This window comes from Patagioenas fasciata, chromosome Z (assembly GCF_037038585.1).
Source record: "Patagioenas fasciata isolate bPatFas1 chromosome Z, bPatFas1.hap1, whole genome shotgun sequence".
Classification (NCBI taxonomy): Eukaryota; Metazoa; Chordata; class Aves; order Columbiformes; family Columbidae; genus Patagioenas; species Patagioenas fasciata.
In genome coordinates this window covers 43,775,295-43,799,478 of record NC_092560.1, presented here as the reverse complement: position 1 = coordinate 43,799,478, position 24,184 = coordinate 43,775,295, and the positions used below count along the sequence as shown (strand labels likewise).

Genomic DNA, 24,184 nt, shown 5'->3' with positions numbered 1-24,184 from the left:
CTGCAAATGTCCTTTCCTCTTTCCAGTGCTGCTTGGGCTTATTCCAGCTTCCACTGTCTTCAATAACCAATGCATCAACTGTGTCCAGAACACAGAAAATACCACAGGACATAGTCCTTGCAGCCTTCTTCACCCAGAACAGCCCATGATTCAATTGCTGAAAAGACAGCAATTCTTCCCAGTTGTCATTGTTACTGGCATTATGACTGTTCCCACCTACCCCAGAGCCCACTTATTGGCAGGCACAATATAATTCTTGTTTTGCAAAGCATAACATTGGGAGTGTTATAGCCTACTGCTTTCTCATAGCTAGAAGGCCTGTGACCCCATTGTAAACACTCTTTGGTTTATAGTACATAGAGTATCTGTGCTGAGCTAGACTAAACAGACTTTTCTTGTTTTTCTTTGGCCTTTTTTTTTTTTTTTAATCCTGAATTATCAAAAATCTCTGTGGAAAAAGGAGAACAGTCAAGTTAATTATATTTCTCCATCTGTGGCATACATATACATCTCTGAAAATCTCCTTTAAGGCACATACACTGAACAGTAGCCGCAGGTTCATTAGATCACAAGTGATGGATAAAAATTCACATCACTGCTTTAATATCAATGATTTAAAAGGGAAGAGATCAGACAGCATGTTTCTGTTCATTGAGATATGAATTTTATCATTTGAATTACAGAACGTGATTAATTCCTGAGGAAAATCTTTTTTTTTTGTTTGAGATCATTCACCTTCTGACATGCAAATAATACAATTTCTGCATTTTTTTCCGTTGTCAATAGCCTCCAATGAAAAACGTACTACATATTTCTTTCTTGCAAGGAAGACTACACTTTCAAAATTGCAGTAAAAATTCATTTGTTTGTCCAGGATTCTTTAAAATCCTGGGCAATATCTCCGTCTGAAGTTAGATAAGAATGAAATATCCCATAGATGTACTAACATGGAAGAGTTTCACTAACATTGTGAATCTGTTTTATAGCAACAGAGTTTTACCAAATTTACACTCCTGAGCTTGGAGCTTAGTTTCAGAGGTCTGATATTGCTGCAGAACAGCAATTTTTCCTGCCATAAGATAGAATTTTCACAGCTATGCACCAGTAACATATGGAAATATGCAAATGAAATATTAAAATAAAATAATTATATGATGTTGCATGTTGATAATCTCACATAAGAATCTAGGACTGCAGCTACAAACACTGATTGCTTTTTTTGTTTGAGTGACTTAGCATCAAAAGTGAGTTCAGCAGACTAAAAAAAAAAAAAAAGCAGAATTATTGGAACACTTTCCTACTAGAGAGAACAGAGGCTCTAATTTAGGACTTCTCCCATTGCCAGCAACCCAAATGTTCTCACTTTTCTAGAAGTAAATTCCAGTACCACCTATTTTAAACCATGGAACACCTTGAAATCACATCTTATATATCTACAAAGAACTGAATAGTTTTCATGGTTTTCCTGGGACATAGCCAACTCCAAATACTGCAGAGGATATTGCTGCCTAACCACTGTGAGCATTTAATGGCCCAGTAAGAAAAATTAGAAGAAATAATGGCACACATCTAGAGACAGAAGGACTTCACCAATTCTCTGCTGCAAATAAAGCACTAGGAAGACCTGAGCATTTCTCACTGTGCCATAGAGGCTCATTCATCCAAAAGGATAACATTATTCTGCCATGAAGGCTTTAATCACATAATGACCCTTCTGCTTTTGTACTTTGCAAATAGAAAAAGTTCTTTGTCCCTCACCCAGACAGATCTCAGAAGAAACTGTGGTTGGGATGAACTCATGAACTATATTAGTGAAAGCATAATAATAACAAAAAATTAAGTCAAATGAGGAAATTCATTATATTGCCATCAGAATTTGTATACTGCATAGCAAATAAGCTTGAGAACACACATTGTATGGTGTGGCTGAGATGAAATACTGAACATCTGTTTATTAAGAAAAGCAGACCTCATCTTGTGCAATGGGAGAGCCGAGTTTCCTAGAAGTATAAATGTATGAATTAAGCACTGTGCCAAAATCTTTACACAGAGCCCAACAGGGTCAATTACAACTGCAGAGGCAACCTTAACTCCTCCTGTATTTGAATTTTACACTTGCCACCATCCATATTTCTCATGCAGATTTCATGCTTAGTTTGGAGAGCAAGAATCCTGGTGAGGCAGTAGTGCTGAGAGCAAGCCCAGGTTGGATCAGAAAGCCAGCTGCATACACACATCCTGGGGTAGGAGAAAGCTGGAGTGTACCATAGTTTTGTTTTTTACATGCTTTCAATCCATTTTCAGTTTCAGATGCTGGACTTTAATATTGGGTATGAGCTGGTAGACAACTAGTTGTCTAGTTATTTCAAAATGTCGTGTCCAAATGTCATCCTTAAAAATTCATTCCAAACAAAAATGTTGCATATTCTTCTGTGAGAAAATATTTTATTGCTCTGTAATTCATTCTACCCTTTCCCTAAGTCATTTCTGTGCCCAGCTGCCATACTGAGCTGAGGGCATATGTAGCTCAATTTACCAGATTGAATTTAAAACCTGAAGTTAGCACATATCTATGGTATCCTTTTGAAGCTCTGCCATAGCTTCTACATTTCCTGAAGCCCTAAACAAGAGAGTGTATTCATCACACTTGTTGAAGAGCCAAGGCAAAAAGTCCAAAACAATGAACATGATGAGCCTGTCCTTTCTGTAGACCTCACCTAGAGTCATAGTAACTGATGAAGCCGTGATTCTCTGGCTTGTTTCCCCAACATCCTGCAGCTGCACTAAGAGAGGAACTTTGTGACTGTGGGTTCATGACCTAGGACACACAGCCTCAAACTTGTATTCTGCATAAATAATCTGCTCCTATTTGCTCAACTCACATGCTCATTTCTCACTCTTTCATGTGAGGAATGAGCAAATATCAGGGAACTACCTAATACTTCAAACTTCTTGGATTTAATTCAGAGCTGCTAACAATAACTTGTGTATGTACACATGCCAGACAGAACCTCTGTTTCAGTTTTCTTCTCTATATTTCTGCTTTTACTGGAGTTGGCAAAGAAATGAAGATAATTTCTAAATAAACAAGTAATGGGGAAATAATCCAGCCCTTTTTTTTTCCTATTCTTTTAAGATTTATTTTAGATTTCCAACCATCAATTCACAATACTTGGAAACTCTCTTGTATATCATCAAATCCATCTCTTTGTCAGGACAAAATAATCTCTGTTACAGAACTGTCAAACTTAAAAAAAAAAAAAAAAAGTTCCTTTCTACAGCTTTATCTATCTTTTCTGATTCTGCAGAAAACAGCTTCAACGAAAACAGCTTCAACTTTCAATTCCATGTTACCTGAAGAAAAAACAACCACAGGAAACTGAGATCCTGTGTTTTCACAAGCTGCATGCAGTGCCCAAAACAGGACTTCGTGTTGCTAAACTCAAAGGTAATCCACCACATCACAAGAAAAGCTGGTCAAATAACATTCCTCTAAGTATTCCTGTTTACTCTGCAGAGCCAACCCTTTGCCATATCACTCAGGAGAACAGGCATTTCCAAGAGACCTCACCACCCAGTACTAAGCCTGATTCAGCAAAGACTGAATAGCTAGTAGTATCCCAGGGAAATCCCTGTTGGGTGGATGTTTCATCCAAGCTCCGGCTGTGTGCATCCTACTCATGAACATGTGAATTCTAGTCTAGATCACCGTGGATTTGTAACAGAGGGCATCTCAAATCTCTTAAATGCTTTTACAGCCATTTGTGCAACAGCAAGAAAAATGCAACCCCGTCTACCTTTGGGAACAATTCAATGGTCTACCAGAAAAGACAGTGACCACTGAAAACAGAGGATTAACCCACCTGCCTGCAACTCAGAAATTCATTACTCTTTTTTTTCCCTCTAATACAGACCTACAGACCTATGTCATCTCTTAGAAACAGTTCCACCTGTAAACCTACATTAAACATATACTACACACATTGATATGTTTAGATTAATATATTACACTATCTAGATATATATTCATTAAATACATTATAAAACAAAAAAATTTTGACCAGGTAGGGGTTCATAATCTGTCTTTCTGATAACTAATACCCTCGTCTAGATGATCATATGAATACGTTTCTCTGACAGTGCCACAGGTACATAATTCTTTGTCAGTACTTTATTTTCTTAGAACCATAATCCCAAATTTCTTTATTTGCAGAACAATTCTCTGCACCTCTTTACATGATGCACTTCGTCACCAGAATAATTCATCCTTATCTGAGCTTCTCTCCTGAATCATAAGGATTAGGTCAGAAGTTTTGCCCAATGCACACATTGTTTTGTTTAAGGACAGCTGCTTTCAGCTATGTGATGAGACTTTGAAACTTTTTCCCAGACATGTTCCTAGGGCACTGTAACCTGCACAGAGGTAGGCACTCCATAGGGAACATCTCTCATACTAAGCAGAGCTTTTTAGTGTGGGAGGCATGTTTAAACTGGGGCAGAGCTCCAGGGACAGTGATCAAGATTAGAAAGTTCAGTGTGGCAAAGTAATTACCTGGCTCTATCCAGGTGCACAGGGAACTGGTCACGAATCCACTGAAAACAGCAGTTCTCCACTGAGCATCATGAGTTGCCTAGTGTGTGCTGAAAGCTGGATCCCTACCTTGTCTCGAATCCCTTGTCTCATAATTTCTCTTTCAGCCTCCATCTTGGCATATTTGGCTTTCCGCTCCTCCTCTTCTTGCCTGAGGGCTTCCTGTTGTTCCTCTTCTTTCTTGGCAGCATCTGGGTCTTTCTCCTCATCCCCACCCAGCATCTTCCCCATGTCTTTTGTAGCCCCTAGGGAAAGCACAAGAGAAAGTCAGTTTTGTAAGAATGTGGGAAAACCACCATGATGCTGTCTTTCTCCCCCACACTCAGGACCTCCTTCCACTCCTTCTGCATCTGGAAAAGTTTCTCCTTCCGCTGATCAGGAGGTGCACTCCCCATACAAGCAGGAGGTGGGCAAAGCACCCAGCCTGACCAGGTGGATTACCTGGCACTGGTGGGAGAAGCATGGCAGCAAGAGGAAGAAGATACATCTGTAGATTTGCATGATGGCAACACAATTAGCTTGTAGTCCTGAGAAGGCAAGCTGCCATCCACACAATGTTTTCACTTCATCAGCTCAGTCAAGTGACTGAAGATTGATTCTGGAGTGTCTTGCATTAACAAACATTTGGAGTTTTTGATTTCTAGGCTCCTACCACAGATCAGAAAGAAGCAGTACATCTGTAGGTCTCTTATCTGCCCTTGGACACCACGACCTCTAATGCTTATTATGTAGGTGGGATCATACATCTGCGTGGTCCTCCTTCTACACCTACATGCACACTGGATCCAAGTTTTCAGCCCCTGTGTGTTCCTGAGCCAGGTCTTCATTATTGTGCAAAGGCTTGCACAACCATATAAATGGGGAGGCTTCTTGTATGCCTTGCATGCATATCTGATAAAACTGATTTGGGTTCAATAATTTCTTGAGTTTATCCTTTTTTAGCTTCTCTTCACTCAGAGCTACCCAGACAGTGTAACACTTTAGTTACTTGTGAAGCAGAATTTAGCACCAGAAATATTTTTTCCCTCTAAGTACTGTAGTGAACACAATTTGAAACCACAACACAAGGCATTTGGGGTCCATCTTTTTGAAAAGCCCTGTACTTCTAGGCTATCATTAAGTTATAATATCAAGGCAGCTCATCATGTAAGGCATGAAATTGAGTAGAGTTTCTTAAATCTTAGACAGGACAAAGATTTTGAACACTTTAGGCATTTGATTTTGCAGCTCTTCAGCAAACAGCACACCTACAAGAACAAGAATGTAGTTTCAGGATCCTCAAGGGTTCTCTTAATTCACCCATAATTTCAAAGTCACCTTCTAAATGTGCAGAATGCTGCACAGTGGTATCACTGTTAACTAATTGGAAGGAAATGTATTATGAGAAGCAATATTTCACACTACATTTTCATTCTGATCTTTTGTGTTGTGGTATAGAAAAGCTCCTTTTCTGTCTCATTTGTTCTTCATTCTAAACTTTAGACGTTGTTGTTAATACTCCCTGGATTCCTTGGATTCACTGTTTCTGGTTTTAGTAGTTCATCAGTGAAGGCTCCAGAGCATTAATTTACATGCAACTGAGATGCTGCAATCAAAGGCACAAGTGGAAGAATAAACAGTACTTCTGTTCTCAAGTCTACCTTTTAGCTTCTAAGGAATCAGAAGGGAAGAACACATTTACTGAATCTGTTCATTGATGAGTTTGGGTCTTTTTGTCTGCTTTCACAGCCCAAACATAACATCTACTTTGACACAAAGAGAAGACGGGCAATGCCAAAATAATCACTAATCAGTTTGGAGTTTCAATCAACATTATTTCCAACATCTCTAGACAAGGTCACAGGAAGAACAAATAAATGGCTAAAGCTCCAGGACAACACATGCAAACTGTCACCTTTCTAGCTATAATAAACAATCCTGCCTCCAATGGACAAAAAATTCCATGAGGGAAAGCATCTCAGAGGCGGTTTGTTTAGAAGACAAGCAGCATGGCAGGCATTTCAAACTAATAGTTTTCCCTTGATCCATATATGCTGAAGAGCTAGGCAATCAGGTGTTAAGTCAAATATTACAAGCACACTCAGATCTACTTTCATGTGAGATTTGTTGGTTTCAATTGTCATCAGGTATCTGAAAAGCAGTAATTCAGTTGTTCAGGAACATATGGGAGACATTCCCCAGCAAAACAGCTGGAAAGCAGGTCAGCTGTCTGGAAAGTAGTTTTGCAGTAAAGGTCTTAGGGTCCTGGTAGACAAGTTGACCACGAGCCAGGAATGTGTCCTTGCAACAAAGAAAGTCAACAGCCTGGCTTCCATTAGGATTGTCACCAGCAGACTGGGGGATCCTTCCCTTCTACTCAGACCAAATTTTGAGTTATGTATCCAGTTCTGGGCTCTCAGATACAAGAGAGTTATGGAGCTACTGAAGTAAGCCAGCAAAGGGCCATGAAAACTCTATCTACAAGAAGACTCTCTATACAAGGAGAGACTGAGAGAGCTGGAACTGTGTATCCTGAAGAAGATAAGGAAGGTACAGGGGGGTCTCAGCAGTGTGCATAAATACCTGATGAAAGGGAAAGAATATGAAGGAGCCACATTCTTCTCACTGATGCCCAGTGACAGGAGACATGATAATGTAAATAAACTGAAACATAGGGAATCCCATTTAAACATAAGAAAAGAAAATTGGGGGTTGCAGAAAGAGGCTGCGGAGTCTCCATCTGTGGAGATATTCAAAACTTCATAGGCCACAGGCCTGAGCAGCCTTCTGCAGGTCAACTTGTTCAAGAATGGGGTTGGACTAGACAACTGCTGTGGATCCCTACCAAGCTCAAACACTCTGTGACTCTGTGAGATCTCCTAAGTGGTTTAAATGGCAGCTGAAAGTGACTGAAGTGAATTTTTCAAGGAAAAGGAGAAGCATACATACCCAAAGAGATCCTGCATCTGAACTGAAGGAGCGTCTGTCACAGGAGCACCACCTCATATGACCTAACTCTTCAATATCTGACTGACATCAAACCAGCTTTCACACAGAAAACAAACTCACAGAATCAACTTGCAGGAGCAGTGCTCAATTTGTTACTGGTTTGAAAAAAAAAAAAAAAAAGAAAAGAAAAAAATTCTCCTAAATATTGACATGCAAAGCGTTTTGGCACAAAAGCTATATGGAACAGGATTAGGATTTTTAAGGATGACTTACAAAGAAAGAGATTAATAGGAACATCTTGGCCATTCTAAATTAAGGAAAGGATGATGGAAATTTGCACATACCATTGCTTTAGGTAAGGTAATTAAGTGAAATCAAAAGATTTTTTTTTGCACAAATCCGATTTCATATTGCAGACAAATAGCACCCCATACCTGTCTTTCAAGAGGGCTGCATATGTGTGGTCTAAGATCTCAGAGGATGTTGCAGAAGTTCCCCCCCCTCAATCACAGGTGTCAGAGGAAGCAGTGAGAGGTTTACCTGAAACAGGCATGCCCTGATGAAATTTTTTAGGTGGTTTTATGGAAGTACTGTTTGTGGTTGAGACATATTTAGATCAGACAGGACAACCGATGTCTCAGAGTTTCTAAATCATGGCATTATTTTTATTACATCATCCAAATACCTGGAGCTGATCACAAAGTACTGTCCCAGTGCAGGAATAGGTCATTCATTTTTGCAACAGCATTTCAGAACCAGAATTAAGAATATTTTATTGTTTTCACTGAAGAGAGACCTTTTTCATCAAGGTCATAATGCAGAGCCTATTTCTGGTATATAAGAAGTCCGTTCCACATGTTAAGGTTCATGAGAATGGTGTACTTGCCATCAAGAAAAAAGGCTTATTACAGGGCTCCTTACTCTCTCCGTAAGTCAAGATATTTAATAACTAATTTGTTAGGAAAGTCTAGGCTGGCATTTATATAAAGACTTCATTAAATAAAAGGTATTTCATATGCAAATTTTTCCCCACTACTAATTGTATCTATGGGAATCAGATCATGTTCAAGTGTTTTTTGTCCAAATCCCCTAGGTGTTACAGCGAGGCTTTCAAATTGTTCCTCGTGGCTGCTGTGATATTAACTTTGTCATCTGGTGCAGCCAAAATACACACCAGAAGGTGAGTTTCTTTTAGACAAAATACAAACCGAAACCCTGTTCCACCTGCCCTCAAAATATGGTGCTGTATTTCTAACTCATTTACTTTTCTCCAGCAAAGTTGTTACATCTGCTGTTCACACCTGAATGAACTAGACTGGCTGAGAGAGCGGTTCACCAATCACACAGATCACAGAATGTTAGGGATTGGAAAGGACCTCAAAAGATCATCTAGTCCAATCCCCCTGCTGGAGCAGGAACACCTAGATGAGGTTACACAGGAAGGCATCCGTGAGGGTCTCACTACCAGGCTGAAATCCAATTCCCAACAGGGATGGCTAGATTCAAGTTTCTGCTCAGAGAAGCATCCATGTGCACAGGGTATCTGGCTTCCTGTTACAGTAGGTGGAAGCCCATTGTGACCTTCAGTTGCCTCTGTCTGCCACTTGAGTGAGATTTCCTATAGACTTACAACCCAGCAAATGAAGTCCAAAGCTGCATCAAGCTTCAGGTAAAGCACACTCCAACCTTTTGTGAGTTTGGATACCTATTTGCCATGTCAATACCTCATGTAGACATCTTGGCCTATTTTTACACAGTGGGATGGATCTCCACCTATTGTGATCTAGTAAACAGTCAGATAAGCATCACGGTGAGATACAGATTTATACATACATACATCTTAGTTGGAGACAGAGTAAAAGCTCAAAACTACAGCCTACAGGAGCAGAATGGTGGGGAGATGTGAATGTAACTTCTCCCTAGCACAAAATATAGACAAGAAACAGCAAGGCTCCTAAACACATTATGTTTGTACAGCGATGTACTTCCTTTCACACAAAAAGGTGTTTCTAGTATATCACCAACCTTCCCTGCAGCTAAGACAGTGATAGATGAATGATCACTAAACAGCATTTTAGCAAAGAAGCTAGTTCATTCTCAAATAAAAAGGAAAGTAAGGAGTATGTATTCTATAGCCAGACCTAACCCACCGGTCTCTGGAAGTTGTTTGGATTTCATCAGTGTTACTGCAACACACTTCCATTTCACAATGCCTTGAAAAATCAGCTGAATCATCCGTGAGTTTCTCTGTCTCCCAAAAATGAAACAGCCCCAAACTTACTGCTCATAGGTCTTTAACTTGTACACAAATAACTCCTGTGACTTTGTTTAAAACCAGCAGGGATGTAAACTTTTCCTTTTAGGACTGGGTGAAAACAAAGTAGCGGCCTTTGTAGCAACCAGATGGCCCAAACAGAAAGGAATAAAAAACAGTTGATGATGGATATGCTGCACAACTTCATTTCGTCTTTCATTCTGATAGTTCTCGACATTACAAAGTAGTTTTGATGACTTGAGCTTTCCCATAGTTTTTTGTCTCACTGTTCTTTGAAAATGAGACTGGAAAAGAATGAGTGAACTGAGCTCTTCAGGGTCTCTGTCCAGTAAGATTTTCTGTGCTCCCTTCTCTTCTGAGATTTACAGCCCGTACATTGTGAGCTTTTCAGACATACCCTGCTTCATCTCCTTTCTTCAGTTTCCCTGTCTGTAAAGAAGCAATGAATCTAGATGCCAATCTCACTCCAAGACTTTGTGTTCTGCAGAGGCGCACGATGTAAGACAGCTTCTGATTTCTTACTATTCTTGAGTCAGCTTCCAGCAGGTGACACTCATTTCAACACAGAGTTTGGCACAACCTAATGGAAAGCTGACACGAGCAAAAGAGGTTGCAAACTGCATAATACAGGATCACTGTATTCAGACTAGAGCCAGTTCAAGAACCCTTAATTGCATAGATAAATTCTTTCTTGTCAAGGATGAGATCAAAATAACTTATCTACAAAGAACCAGTACATACTATCAGCTGGTCAGAATATAGCCTTTGGTTTTTCCACACCACTGGGGCAGTCTAGTTGTTTGCCTGGTTTTTCTGTCCCATTGACAAAGAGGGGAAGGGCAGGGAGGGGCCTGGCACATAGGGACCACTACCATCATAACTGTTTTGGAAGCAAAAATCTTCCTCAAATCAGTACAATAAGACAATAGCCAGGAAGGATTTTCTTTCTCATGTCTGCATTAACCTGCTGCTCTTTACAAATACAAAAAGTAGTTCTACCTCTGCTCTTCAGCCATTTAGGAGCAGAACAAGACAACGTTTTTAGGAATGTTTTGGAAACAGAGGAACATAGCTTAATGCTTGCTGTAAAAAGTTGCTTTCCTGCAAATGTTTGCACATTTCTTCAGTGATAAGAACAAAGATGCCTCTATTATCTGCCTCCTGCTTCTTTAACTGTGATATAAAGGTGCAGATTCTTTTCCTTCTGCAGTTTTATTAGCCACCAAATTACTATTTTCCATCAAAAAAGTAAATGTCATGCCAATCTTTTCAGCTGAAAAATATAACAGCCCTTCAAGAATGTATCATGTGATATTGCAAAGTGGTGCTTGCACGAACAAAATACTGTGTTTACACATTAATACTGAATAGTCCCAAAGGAACCATCACAATTTATTAATTAACTATAACTAATACACCTACTAAAATGCATTAGTAATTCCTCTCTCATACACAAAGAACTGATGCCAAGTTCACTTAAGGAGCCCCACTGAGAAATCATATGATCTCTGAAAATGACATTTTCTGTTCTTTTTAATACAGTGGGGATCACTAATAAGGACCATTACCATTGTAATAAATGAAGAATTCATTCAAGTTCAAATTAATTCAAATTCTTAATGAAATTCAAAGCTCAAAGCAGACATAGAACTATTTGTTTACTTTTTCAGATCCATTCAGCATAAGTGTCTTACACAGCCAAGAACAGGCATGCTTATATGCATTTCTGCTCCCTGGGTCAACCTGTGGTTTCAGGCTTATTTCCAGGTCAGTAAGACACCTATTCATTTCAGCATTTAGTTTTCTGAGACATCAGAAAAATAATATTTTTCCTTCAGTGAGGTCCATCTGAACATATCAAGTGGTAAGCCATCGATCATGGCTACTGTACAAGTTATGAAGTTGCAAAACACAATTGGGCATGAGGAAGGAGTAGAAAAGGACCACCCAAAGCTTCATCTTACTTTGTTTTCAGCTAACCAGGAAAGATATGGGCCTGACGATATCCAGCACCTCGAACAAAGGCTTCGCTGAGACCTCTTTCACATAATAGGTGCCAAGACAGATAGATGTAATAGTGAGAAGCTATTCCCAGAACCAGCACTGTGACAAGACACATTTGGATGATCGAGACATTAGGGTGATCATCAGCAAAATATGTATTGTCCAACTCTTCTTCTTTCAGATCCTGGGATTTTTTACCACCTTGGTCAGTTTCATGGTGTAACACCAAAAAAACTCTCAAGCCTTGCCATTTCCTGCACCTTCTTCAGAAAAGGATCCTGAGCAAGCAGGCATTTGCTCTGACTGTCCATGTTTAGACAGAGAATCCTTTATTTTACTGTCCCTGGGAACCTTTGGTTCAGCCATTCTGCCTCCTCAGACTCAGCTTTCTCTGTCTTCAGTATATTACTTTACTCTTTCTCCCTCTGTATCCAGCCAGACATACCACACTGCTCAGAGGCCTTTCTGCTGGGAGAAAAAAAAAAAGAAAAAAAAAAAAGGTAATTTGAGAAAAGTCTGTGTACAGGTAATTGAAATATTTAAAGACATTTAGAGTAATTTAGAACTCCAGCTATTTGGAGACAAATGTCTCTTCTCACTACCATGGTAATGTTTCATTTTCCTTACACAACCCAAGACAGACTTTAAAGGCTGATGTTGAAAGGCATTTTTCAAACTTGGTACAAATCCATGTGGAGGCACATAGAGCTTTCCAGGAATGTTTTTTTCCTGCATTTTTCTGAGACACTGGTAGGTTCTAACATGTGCAAGAGCAATGTTACACTATGTAGGTGGGTATTGAAGCCCAAAACTGAATGAGGTAGATAGCCATGTTAATAAAACATAATGATTTTCCTACTTTACCAGCTGCTGGAGAGTGTCTTTTGGTAGACAAATGAAAGTATTTTTAAAGAGCAAGACCCTGCCAGCCACACAAGGATAATTTCTAATTTTAAACTTAGAATCTCTTTGTCCTCTGAAAAGTCTCCATATCTGCACAGTGACAGTTTCTCTCTAGCTATGTACAGCAGCACAGCACTTGCACACAAACCACCATCTAACTTCAATATTCCTTGAGCCTTTGTGCAACAAATGGGTGTTATACGTCCCTCTTCTATTTTCTCTTTCTGGCTTACAACAATCAAATCATGTATTTAAGTGAATTCTTCACTTGGTGCATGATTTATTCCTTTGTACTGGTGCACCTATGTGGAGAAATAATTTTCAGGTGACATTCATCTGACCCACAGACTCAGATCCACAGTGATATTATCCCAGAAATACAGTGCTCTACCTTCTTCCTTTTCATAGAACCATGGAATTGTCTTTTGTTGGAAAAGACATTTAAGATCATAGTATCCAAACATTAACCCCCCACTGCCAAGACCACCTCTAAATCATGTGCCTAAGAAGTTCATCTACAAGTCCTTGAAAAACCTCTAGAGATGGCGGATCAACCACTTCCCTGAGTAGCCTGTTCCAATGTCTGACAACCCTTTCCATGAAGAAGTTTTTCTGAACACCCAATCTAAACCTCCACTGGTGCAACTTGAGGCCGTCTCCTCTCATCCTATCACTTGCTACTTGGGAAAAGAGACCAAAGGCCACCTTGCTACAGCCTGCTTTCAGGTAGCTGTAGAGAACAATAAGGTCTCCCCTCAGTTTCTTTTTCTCCAGGCTAAACAGCCCCAGTTCCCTCAGCTGCTCCTCATAAGACTTGCACTCCAAGCCCTTCACTACCTTTGTTGTCCTTCTCTGAACTCCCTCCAGCACTGCAAAGTCTTTCTCGTAGTGAGGGCCCCAAAACTGAACACATGATTCAAGGTGGGGCCTCACCAATGCTGAAAACAGGGGGACAATCACTTCCTCCATCCTGGTGGCCACACTATTTCTGATACAAGACAGGGTGCTATTGGGCTTCTTCGCTACCTGAGCACACTGCTGGCTCATACTCAGACAGCTGTTGACCAGCATACCCAGGTCATTTTCTGCCAAGCAGCTTTCCAGCCACCCTTCCCCAAGCCTATAATGTTGCATGGGGCTGTTGTGACCCAAGTGCAGGATCCATCACTTAGCCTTTTTGTTTCGTATTGACTTTGGTTGTTTTTTTAATTGCCAATCACAAATTCCATTTAATGACAAACTAGAAAGACTGTTGTTGTCCTGTCAGTGATACTTCATTTGTATGCATCAGAGTCAGTGTTCTTCTTGCCTCTTATTGTGCCATGCACATTCAATTTAGTATACTTAATATGCTAATTTAGTATACTTAATATACTAAGTATATTAAGTATATTTAGTATACTTAATATACTCTGAACAGTGAAATGTTCACTTCTGCTGATTCATTAGTTTGCAAACCTCCTCTGCTGTAAAAAATAAGTGCACTTTCTAGTTGAAATAATTCTATTCGCTGATGGACTTTCATTCATCCTCTTTCAGCTCTGTGACATCTCATGAAGCCTACAAGGCAGAATAAACAATTACTTTCTGATATCTTAAGTGTACTATATGCCAAACAGCTATTAATATTAATAAGATGATACTATTTCATGTCTGGAACTACAAGATGATGATATACGATGAGATGACTGAGACAAATGTATAATGCAAATGTGAGAAGACAGAAGCTGTGAGAAAGTTATTATCTACATCTGACCTGGTGGTAAGATTTTGCAGCAGAAAGAAACCTAAGGCTAGTAGAGCTCTCTTGATACAGTATGCTGCATTTTGGTTTTGAAAGGTTAAAGAAGTCTCAGTTCCACACATGCATACATCTGACATTCTATAGGAGATCCGTTTCCTTCTCATCTGAGTGGATCATTCTGCAACACTCAAAACACAATGAAGCACTTCTACCGTTGTCTTTGTGGACACACAGGCCCTTAGGAAATGGTGACTTCAGTCACTGGTAAAAGTAATACTCCTGTTGATTACAAATATACTGCCTGAAAAAGTGGTAAGCTCAGCTAAGCAGGTCCCATTGAAGATGAGACCACAAAACTGGCTCAAAGAACAGAGTTTTTCTGCAATATTTCAAACATAATTTCTATTCCAGTATTGTTGCAAAAAGCTTTACTGCAGTGTGCATGTCTGTTTAAGTAGCATACCTGTAACTCAAAACTTGTCATACAAGAGAACATCTGATGATGCACATGCAAAGCTCAATATGAGCACAGACAATGTGTCCAGGTCAACCTGCCCCAAAAAAGATGTCTTGGGTTGGGGACACACCACCAGACTGACCCAGCTCATACCCTTACTGGCTCAGATCCCTCCAAAAGTAAGAGCTAGGCTTTAACTTCCACATGCTTTACACAGACATTTTCACAAACAGATATCTTGAAGGAACGTTCTCCCTTCCTCATCTCACACTGAGGCCTGTGTCCACTGCTGAAGATCACCAGGTCATGAGCTTTCAAGGTCCTGCAGCTGTGCAAGGAGAGCCCAGGAGGGGACATCTTTGTTCCTGAGACTAACAAACACAGCAGGCAGGTTCCTGAGACTCGTTCTAGCTAACTACTGCCAGTTAAATCCTGCTACAAGGGCGCAAGAGAAAAAAAGACAGAAACTAAAAAAAAAAAAAAAAAAAAAAAAAAAATCATCAGCCTTCAGCACCCAGCACTAAGAAGATATTCAACCACTGTGCCACTGCTGGGTATGTGCAGCTTGCGCAGGAACAGAAATGAGAATGATGCAGATATGACAAGAGAGTGATCTGGCATACCAGACTGAGCTGCCAGCTGAAGAGTGCAAACCTGACAGCTCTTTTGGAGGGACATTACACCATGATATCTGAAAGGTCACAGACTTTAACTTATGCTGCAAAGTGTGTGCAAGTGTAGCTAAAAAACATTCTGTGCTGCCTTTGGACACATTGAATTATGTGGTTTCAGCTACCTTACACCAAAATAACAAGCCATTCACTGTGTGAACTGTTCTTTTGAACTATAATATCATATAGCATTTTTACTTAAAAGAAAAAATGGTGCCTTTTATGACTGGACAAGGAATTAAGAGACACTTTAAGATTAACAGAATTAACAGTTAAAAGGAGTTTCTGTTGCCGCCGCTGTTCCAGAGCTGCTGTATATACCTTTGGGAGGCATTTCCATTTCACCTTCTCAAGAATTCTTTTCATCTTTACCGTCTGCACTGTAAACCCTCTGGAGGCAGGTATTTTTCAGACAGATCTCTGTAACTACACCTGGCAGGGTGCAGTCCCATTCTCAGGTGTACACTCCATGCGACACCACAATCAAAAAGCAGCGACAACTTCCTGCATACCACAAATGCAGTGGTTTCTGTTCCTGTACTGATCAATAATTCCTGTCAAATGCTTGTCTTGTCATTCTGACCCTTATGACCCAGCTATGGTATAGCTATAAATAATCTATGCTAGCCAGATGTCACAAACCAGCTGCCCATGTTCCCTTCCTATTCCAAAGAGTTGCAGAGTTTGGGATGAGATGCTTCTGGACAAGTGGAAGCACCTACTTTAGGAGTGGAGTTCTCTGGATTTGCTGGCTGGAAATCTACTGATGGAAAAGACCACCTAGGCACTTTGTTCATATGAGCCCATGGGCACTGCAGGTATTAGTCATATGCAGCTTGTAGCTGCAACAGGAAAAAGAACTTGAAAGCAGGTCTGCTTGACACAATGTTTATTTGCCTGGGACTTGTGCAAAGTAATTGTGACTGTTTCACACAACATCCTTGTCTCTAAATTAGACAGACGGGCATTTGATGGATGAACCACTTGATGGTTAAGAAATTGGCTGGATGGTCACACTGAAAGTCAACAGTTTGGTGTTCAAGTAGAGAACAAAAACTGGTGATATTTGGTATTGGGACTGGCTCCATTTAACATGTTTGTCAGCAACACAACAGTGGGATTGAGTGCACCCTCAGTAAATCTGCTGATGACACCAAGCTGTGAGGTGCAGTCAACATGCTGGAGGGATGTCATCCAGATGGACCTTGACAGGCTTGAGATTCAGGCCTGTGTGAACCTCATGAAGTTCAACAAGGCCAAGTGCAAGGTCCTGCATATGGGTCAGAGCAAACCCAAGAACAAATACAGGCTAAGCAGAGAATGGAATGAGAGTAGCCCTGAGGGGAAGGACTTGGCAGTGTTGATTGATAAGAAGTTCAACGTGATCCTGCAATGTGTGCTTGCAGCCGAGAAAGGAAACCGTATCCTGTGCTACATCAAAATAAATGTAACCAGTAAGCTGAGGGAGATGACTCTCCTCCTCTCCTCTGCTCTCATTAGTCTGAACCTGGAGTACTGTGTTCAGGTCTGGGACCCCAACATAAGAGATGCATGGACCTGTCGGGGTAAGTCCGGAGGAGGACAACAAAGACAATCACAGGGCTGAAGCACCTCTTCTATGAAGAAAGTCTGAGAGACTTGGGGTCGTTCAGTCTGGAGAAGGCTCCAAGGAGACCTTACAACAGCATTCCAGTACCTACAGGGGACCTACAAAAAAGCTGGAAAGGGTTGTTTTACAAGGGTCATAGAACAAGGAATAATGGCTTTAAACTGAAAGAGATTTATATTAGATTAGAAATTTATATTAGATTAGAGATTTATATTAGATATAAGGAAGAAATTCTTCATTATGAGGGCACTGAGGCACAGGAACAGGTTGTTCAGAGTAGCTGTGAATGCCCCATCCCCGGAAGTGTCCAAGGTCAAGTCAGATGGGGCTTTGAGCAACTTGGTCTAGTGAAAGGTGTCCCTGCACACAGTATGGGGTTTAGAACGAGGTCCCTTCCAACCTAAACCTTTCTATAATTCTATGATTTACAATTGTTCCAGTCCCACTTCCCTCCTTTAAGTAAATTACTCACTTTGGCACAGAAAAAACAGCTGAATAAAAATACCCCCACATTGCTAAGTGTGCAGATCTCTGCTGCTCTAATAGTTTTCCTAAATCCATGCTGATGACAGATGCCAGACCTTCTCTGTTGCCTTGAAAAATGACGGTTGTCCCCATGGTTACTGACAAATGAGGATGATGAGTCTAGCCAAGAAACCCAGAAAACCTTAGCCTGGCAGGCAGTCTTGCTGACTGGATTCTCCCTGCTGTTTTAAAGAAAAGCTAACAGAGACTGAAGCAACACTGTAAAACAACAGCTTTCATGACATGTTTAATACGTATATACAGAGTTTCACAATTGGCAGCAGGCTCAAACCCATCTAAAGAGAGCAGAGAGATTAAAGCAGTCAGAACAACATGATTTCTCCCTCGAGTGGGAGGAAAGTCACCTATTTCTGCTGCCATGGAGGGGCATTAAATGCTGCTCCTTATGTGGACATTCGTGTTTCAAGGTACACAGATTAGACCAGTTTGGTTCAAAACATTATGCTTGCACCAAAGCCAGATGAATTAGTTTGATAGTATAAAAAGCAAGAAAACAAAAAATATCTTTATTAAAACCAAACAACCAAAATCCAAGACAAAACAAACAAACAAATAAGCAACAAACAATACCAAACCAATATCAAACCAAAACCAGAAGGCCAGATATTTTAGCAGGATGTTATGGCTGCCTCAGTTGCTTCCTCAGTGGCTGCATAGGATATTGCAAACTGTTCTCCCACCCCAGCAGATTACCCAGGAAGGTATGTCTCCTTGAAGCAGGTCCCTGTAGAAGCCTATTTGCAAGAAGTGGTGATACTGCATAACGTCACTGGGACTGCTCATGAGCTAAGCCATCACTGAAATACAACATCCTCCCCCAGTAAAGTTTTAAAGGGACTGCAGTCAACTCTTAAACAATCATTACAATCCTTTCCCATGAAGTTGACTTCTTCTGGTGTCATATCATTGTGTTTAAACAACCAGAATAGACTGTAACTTCTGAAATTACTTACCTATCAGAAAAGGCAGGAAAATCTTACAAATAAATAAATTATGAACCTTTTTTAATACTCTTGAAGAAATGTGGATACTTGGTAATACACTGGTGCTGTGATGCTTCCCAGCGGCTACAGTGACATCAGTGGGATGGTACTATACCACATGGAGGAAAATGTTCTTTGGAACGGGCTGTTACTCAAATTAAGTGCTTGTAAACCTCAGCTTACTGCATACAATCAAGTTCTGCTTGAAGAAATGTTAACATATTCTCAGTCAGTGATTTTTCATGTTTTCTCAAGCCTGAGGGTCTATAGGTAGTTTTTGAGTAGACGAGACAAAGTTGTCATAAGAAGCTGTCTAATTTCCATAGTCAGGAAATAACAGTGCTTTCAGACACACAAAACCCAGAAAGAAACTCTTTAAATTTGGTCTGCTCTCAGCAGTTTCTTCATACACCAACAGTCAGAAACATAATATATACACTCACATACATACCAACTAGCCAAACTAGCTCTCTCTTTGTCACAGAGGCACCCTGAAGTTAGTTTAAGGGACAAGAGGGTCCAAAACAACTTTAATTAAACCGGTGAGAAACAGGGTTTTAGCACTCCAAAAGTGACTTAAATACAGGTTTGGATACCAGTTGAGGAAAATTATTAAGGGGCAGCAACTAATACAACAGGAGGTCCACAGTGTCCATACACATAGCTTCACCAAAAATAATGCCAGAGCCGCCCCTGAGTCCAGGAAGAGTACACACTTGCCTGAACATGGTGTGGGATTATTTTAAAGGGATACACATATTCGTATTGAGTACAGGAAGTGCACACTCGCAATTCTGCGAGGGTAAATTTATAATACACTCGCAATCCTGTGAGGAGAAATACACGTGCAAATGTGCACGGAATATTACACGTGCTTATGTGGAAGCATGGGAGGAAAATATACTCACGATTCTGCAAGGTTTAATTTATACACGTGCTCGTACTGAGCATGGAAAGTATGCGTGCAAATGTGCACGGAAAGTATAAATACACATGCAAATGTGCATGGAAAGTAGATACAGTTGCAATCCTGTGAGGATTAATTTTACTTACACACATGGCAGCAAGGCAAGCGGAGTCTCTGTCGGGGGGCAGGGAGGGGCGCACCATGGCTCCTGGCGACGGTGGCTAAGCTTCTAACTCCAAGAGATCATGCACAAGGCCACACGTGTTGACGAGAGTCCCATTTTTTTGCAGTCTGATCAGATCTGACTGTAGGCATTCCAGAAGATTCTCTGCACACCCACCCTGGCTGTGGGGTGCCCCTGAAGCCTCCAAACATCCCCCACACTGGCCGCAGGCACCCAGCAGCTCCCTGGCACCTTGGCACTCCCTTCTCCTAACCGCCCTGGCCAGGGTGCTCTGGGGCCAAACAAAAGAAGCTGCTAGCCTCAAACAGCAGAGAGAGAGGGAGATGTGCCTACTCCTTCCATATCGAAGGAGGGAGGGGGAGAGAGGGGGGTTTGCATTCTGCCACACTCTTCTGCCATTTGGCCTATTTCGGTTTGCATAGGATGCAGCACTGATGGAAAATAAATAAAACCCCAAACAGACAAATTTGGAAGGAAAAATTCAGACAGAAAAAGGCAAAGTGTGTCTCCGGGACTTTCAGAAGTTATCAAAAGCCATTACCTTCCTTAAATTTATAAAAAAAAAAAATATTACTGCAGAGACTTGACTTCTAATATCATCCATGTCATAACCCCAACAGACTTATTAACAGATTTGACGTAATTTGAAGTGACAGGATTCCTTGTCAGTGCCTGAAGTTTTCTTGACAAAGCGAGTTGTGTGGCACCTTTCTTATCCCTATCCTTGCAGAGCACTGCCAAAAGTGGCCCAGAATTAGCAAAAGGGTACATACACATAACCAGGCAGAACAAGAACATTGTCTTTTGCATAGAAGTGCAGATGTGGAGTCCAGGCTGCAAGGGGTTTCTTGGTGTAATAGAGGCAGAGGAGTGTGCTTTCAGCTTCACATCAGAGGTGTTTCAAAGCCCTGAACCTGCACTGAGTGAGTTCTCACCCAGGAGTCTGTGTCACCTGCTGCAGAGCCTTAGGCCATTCCCTTCTCAGGGGTCACTTCATGAGGAAGTCCTGCCTGCATCCCTCCAGCAGCCACGCCCAATCTGACCTTTCACTGCCACTGACCCCTAGGCTTGCCCATCACTGTGGCTTGAGGGAGCTACCTCCATACTACCACTGCTTGGCACTCCCTTCTCCTAACCGCCCTGGCCAGGGTGCTCTGGGGCCAAACAAAAGAAGCTGCTAGCCTCAAACAGCAGAGAGAGAGGGAGATGTGCCTACTCCTTCCAAGCCCTGCAGATGCTTCCAGCCTGTTTTCACCTTATGCTTCCCACTGTCTTTGATTCACAGAAAAGTTACACCGCATGAGCAGTCTCCTTTCTCCTCACACATACACACACACACCCCTCGTAGACTTTCCAATGGGGCAACAGTTAAACTTTAGGACACGGATTTCCTGAAATTAGTTGACAATGTCCTGCTGCCTGCAGGCAAGATTAGAATGAAGCACTGAGTATTTGGTGAAACAGACATGAAATAGATAAATTTGTTTTCTTGGCCACCTATCTCCATAATTTAGTGCTATTAGCAACTGTAGACAGAATCAGTTCATTAAAGAACTCCACACACATTATGCCCAGTGTATTCTAAACACTCTTGCCTGTCCAATGGGCTTGGCCATGGTTGCTGTTATGGAACTTAGCAGAATTCCATGCAGGTCGCTAAATGGACTATTTTCAGAAAGCTGCAAAAAACAAAAAAGATCCCAAAAAGGTGGAGAGGAAGCAGTGTTGGAGCAGCTGGACCCTGCTGAGTTCAAAGCTTTCAAAAGATCTGAGATACCAAAACTCTGTCAAGAGAAACAAAGAACTGAAGTATCTTGCAGCCTGAGACATATGGCTTTATTTATTAAAAAAAAGTAATTAAAAAAAAAATCACAATGGCAAGGCAGTCATTAACATTCTACATTGTTTCATATTTGAAGAGACTGGAAGTGCAAATGCAAGCTGATTTTTTTTTTTTTTTAATTGAGAATAAAAAAATAAAACAAGAGAAATAATTTTCTTAATGTCTAATTTCAACAAAAGTTCATTGAACTGTTGCTCATGCTTCAAGTCTTGTAATTAGGTAAGATGTGTAGAGCTTATTTTCAAAACTGTCATTCTTGGGTTATTAGGTGATGATCATATCTCAACTAGAAAGCTGAAAATCTTTGTCCTGGCAAAAAGCAGATTCAGCATTGTTCTTGGTGCCTCTTTCACTCCCTGGTGTCTCATTAAGTGTCCATCGTAGTGAGACATGCACAATCCTTCTAGAACATGCAGATCTCAGCACAAATGTTCTTAAAAGAAGGAAGGTAAATTTTCTCGCAGAATTTTATAGTAATTTACTTCAGGAGACAAAAGCCTCACAGTCCTGTTAAAGACCAATGGAGCAAAGACCTCTTGCAAGCCTTGTTTGTGCTTGTTCTATTTTTGGTATTCCATCAGTAGATCTTTCACACTTTTTAAAAGACAGGTCATGTCTGCATGCATCCATGCATTTTTCAGCATAGAATGGAGTTAGCCTACAGAACTACTCAGAAAAGCTCAAGGGATCAGGAGATAATTGGGAAACAAAAAAATCACTGATGTCTTTTCTGTACTTTCTTTTTGTTGTAGGAGAGGCAAAAGAAAAATGAAGGGCATGGAACACTTTTGTCCTAGGACAAAACAAGTTTTTTTGAAAATTCTCTATAACTATTTTTAAATGTTGCCATATTTGAGACTGAGGATATGATATCCTATTTAGGAATGAAAGATGGGGAAAACAAGATTTCGATGCCTCACAGCTCTAGAAAACACTCAGCTCTCAGAAATATTACATAAGTGAAAGAGACAATATTGCAGTCCTAAAAACAAAATGTGTTTTTATAAATGCTTATCTAGTGAAAAAGACAAGGAAATGGTTGTGTAAGTCTGTTGCTCTGACTCCTTGAATTCATCTGGATTTTAAAAATGTTACCATTTAGCCCTGGGCAGCAGTTGAAACAGTGAACAGCCACTCACTCTTGCCTTTCCTTTCCAGGGCAGAAGGAAGGGAAAAACAAGAAAGACCCATGGGTTGAATTAGATTTAACAGAACAATAATGAAAGAAAAATGATACTCTACTGCTGGGACGCACACTCCCAAGAATGAACGGCAGAGGGCAGACACTGCAAGCACGGCGAGTCCAGTGACACAGAGATTAACAGCGGGGCATAGGAGAGAGGCCATCAAAAACCAAAAACTGTCCCCAGCAACTTCCCGCTTATATGTGAAGCATGACATTCATGGGATGGAATGCCTCACTGATCAACCTGGATGTCAATCTAAGGTGTTGTCTTGTTATATTCCCTCCCAGAGGCTATGCTACACCTGCACCTGGACAGCTGAAAAGCCGCTCATTCCCTTGACAACAGCAGAGATATCATTGAGTTCTTACATTCTTTTCAAACCAAATCCCAAACACTGGAAAACTACTCAAAGAAAACTTTAACTTTATACCAGGGTGCTATCTTATTATTCTCAGACTAAATCCAAGACAATGGACAGTGCTAGTTACTAAGAAGAAAATTGAGTAACTGCATGTACCTTGATTTGGCTAACCAGCACAACATGGGAACAGCTTACTATCTAAGCAACACAGCTTCATTTATCTTGCATTCATTACTTGACTTGTATGAATGTTATCTTTTCCAGTACTCTAGAGCAAGTATTGCAAATGGTAGTCAGGATTGCTCAGACACCAATTATATCTCATGTAAACATATTTTTCCTTTGGCAACTGCTGCCTATTGTTGTAGGTCTACTAAGCCTGTTCTCCAGAGACATTCTGTCCCTCTTGCTGTCCTGCAGAATAGAAGGTACAGCAGGGGACCAGCCAAAGACACATCTGTTATCTTATCTGAACAACAGAAAAGTCAGGATTTGAAAGACACTCTGAAGGGACAGCCATGCCCAAAAACTTGATTACTACACTATGATACAGGTTTGCCCTATGCAAGGAGTATAGCACATGGTTCTAAATATCCTACCAGCAAATCTAGCCCAATAAACTGGGATTGCATCCTGCTCTTGTTTAAGCATTCTAAGGTGGGGGAAGCAGTGTCCCTCATAGTCGTGAAGAAAGGACCACCATGCTTCACTTCATGCATAAAACAGCTGCTTTATCATTGGAGATTCCACTAGCATGCTAAAAAGATGCATTTTTTCCTTGTGGTAAATAGATACTTTACACAGGCACAGTCTCTTCAGTGTACTCTTGTATTCACAGATCTGCATTTGATTTATTACCAAACTGATTGCTTCATATTAGAAGTGTGCAATATTCAATGGTGTGTACACATACACAGGCACATCGCAAGAAGAGCCAGAGGCCACGAATGCATTTGCAAAGAGCAACTTTTTACCTCTCTACTGGGGGTTC

General features: G+C 40.7%; 1 protein-coding gene across 1 annotated transcript in view; it reads right to left on the bottom strand.

Annotated features, from left to right (window-relative positions):
* Positions 1 to 24,184, bottom strand: part of CPLX1 (complexin 1) — a 69,387-nt gene that overhangs the window by 36,998 nt on the left and 8,205 nt on the right. Inside the window, exon 3 of the mRNA XM_065860651.2 lies at positions 4,661 to 4,836. Coding sequence (XP_065716723.1) covers positions 4,661 to 4,836 — 176 coding nt within the window. The remainder of the gene's footprint in view (positions 1 to 4,660; positions 4,837 to 24,184) is intronic.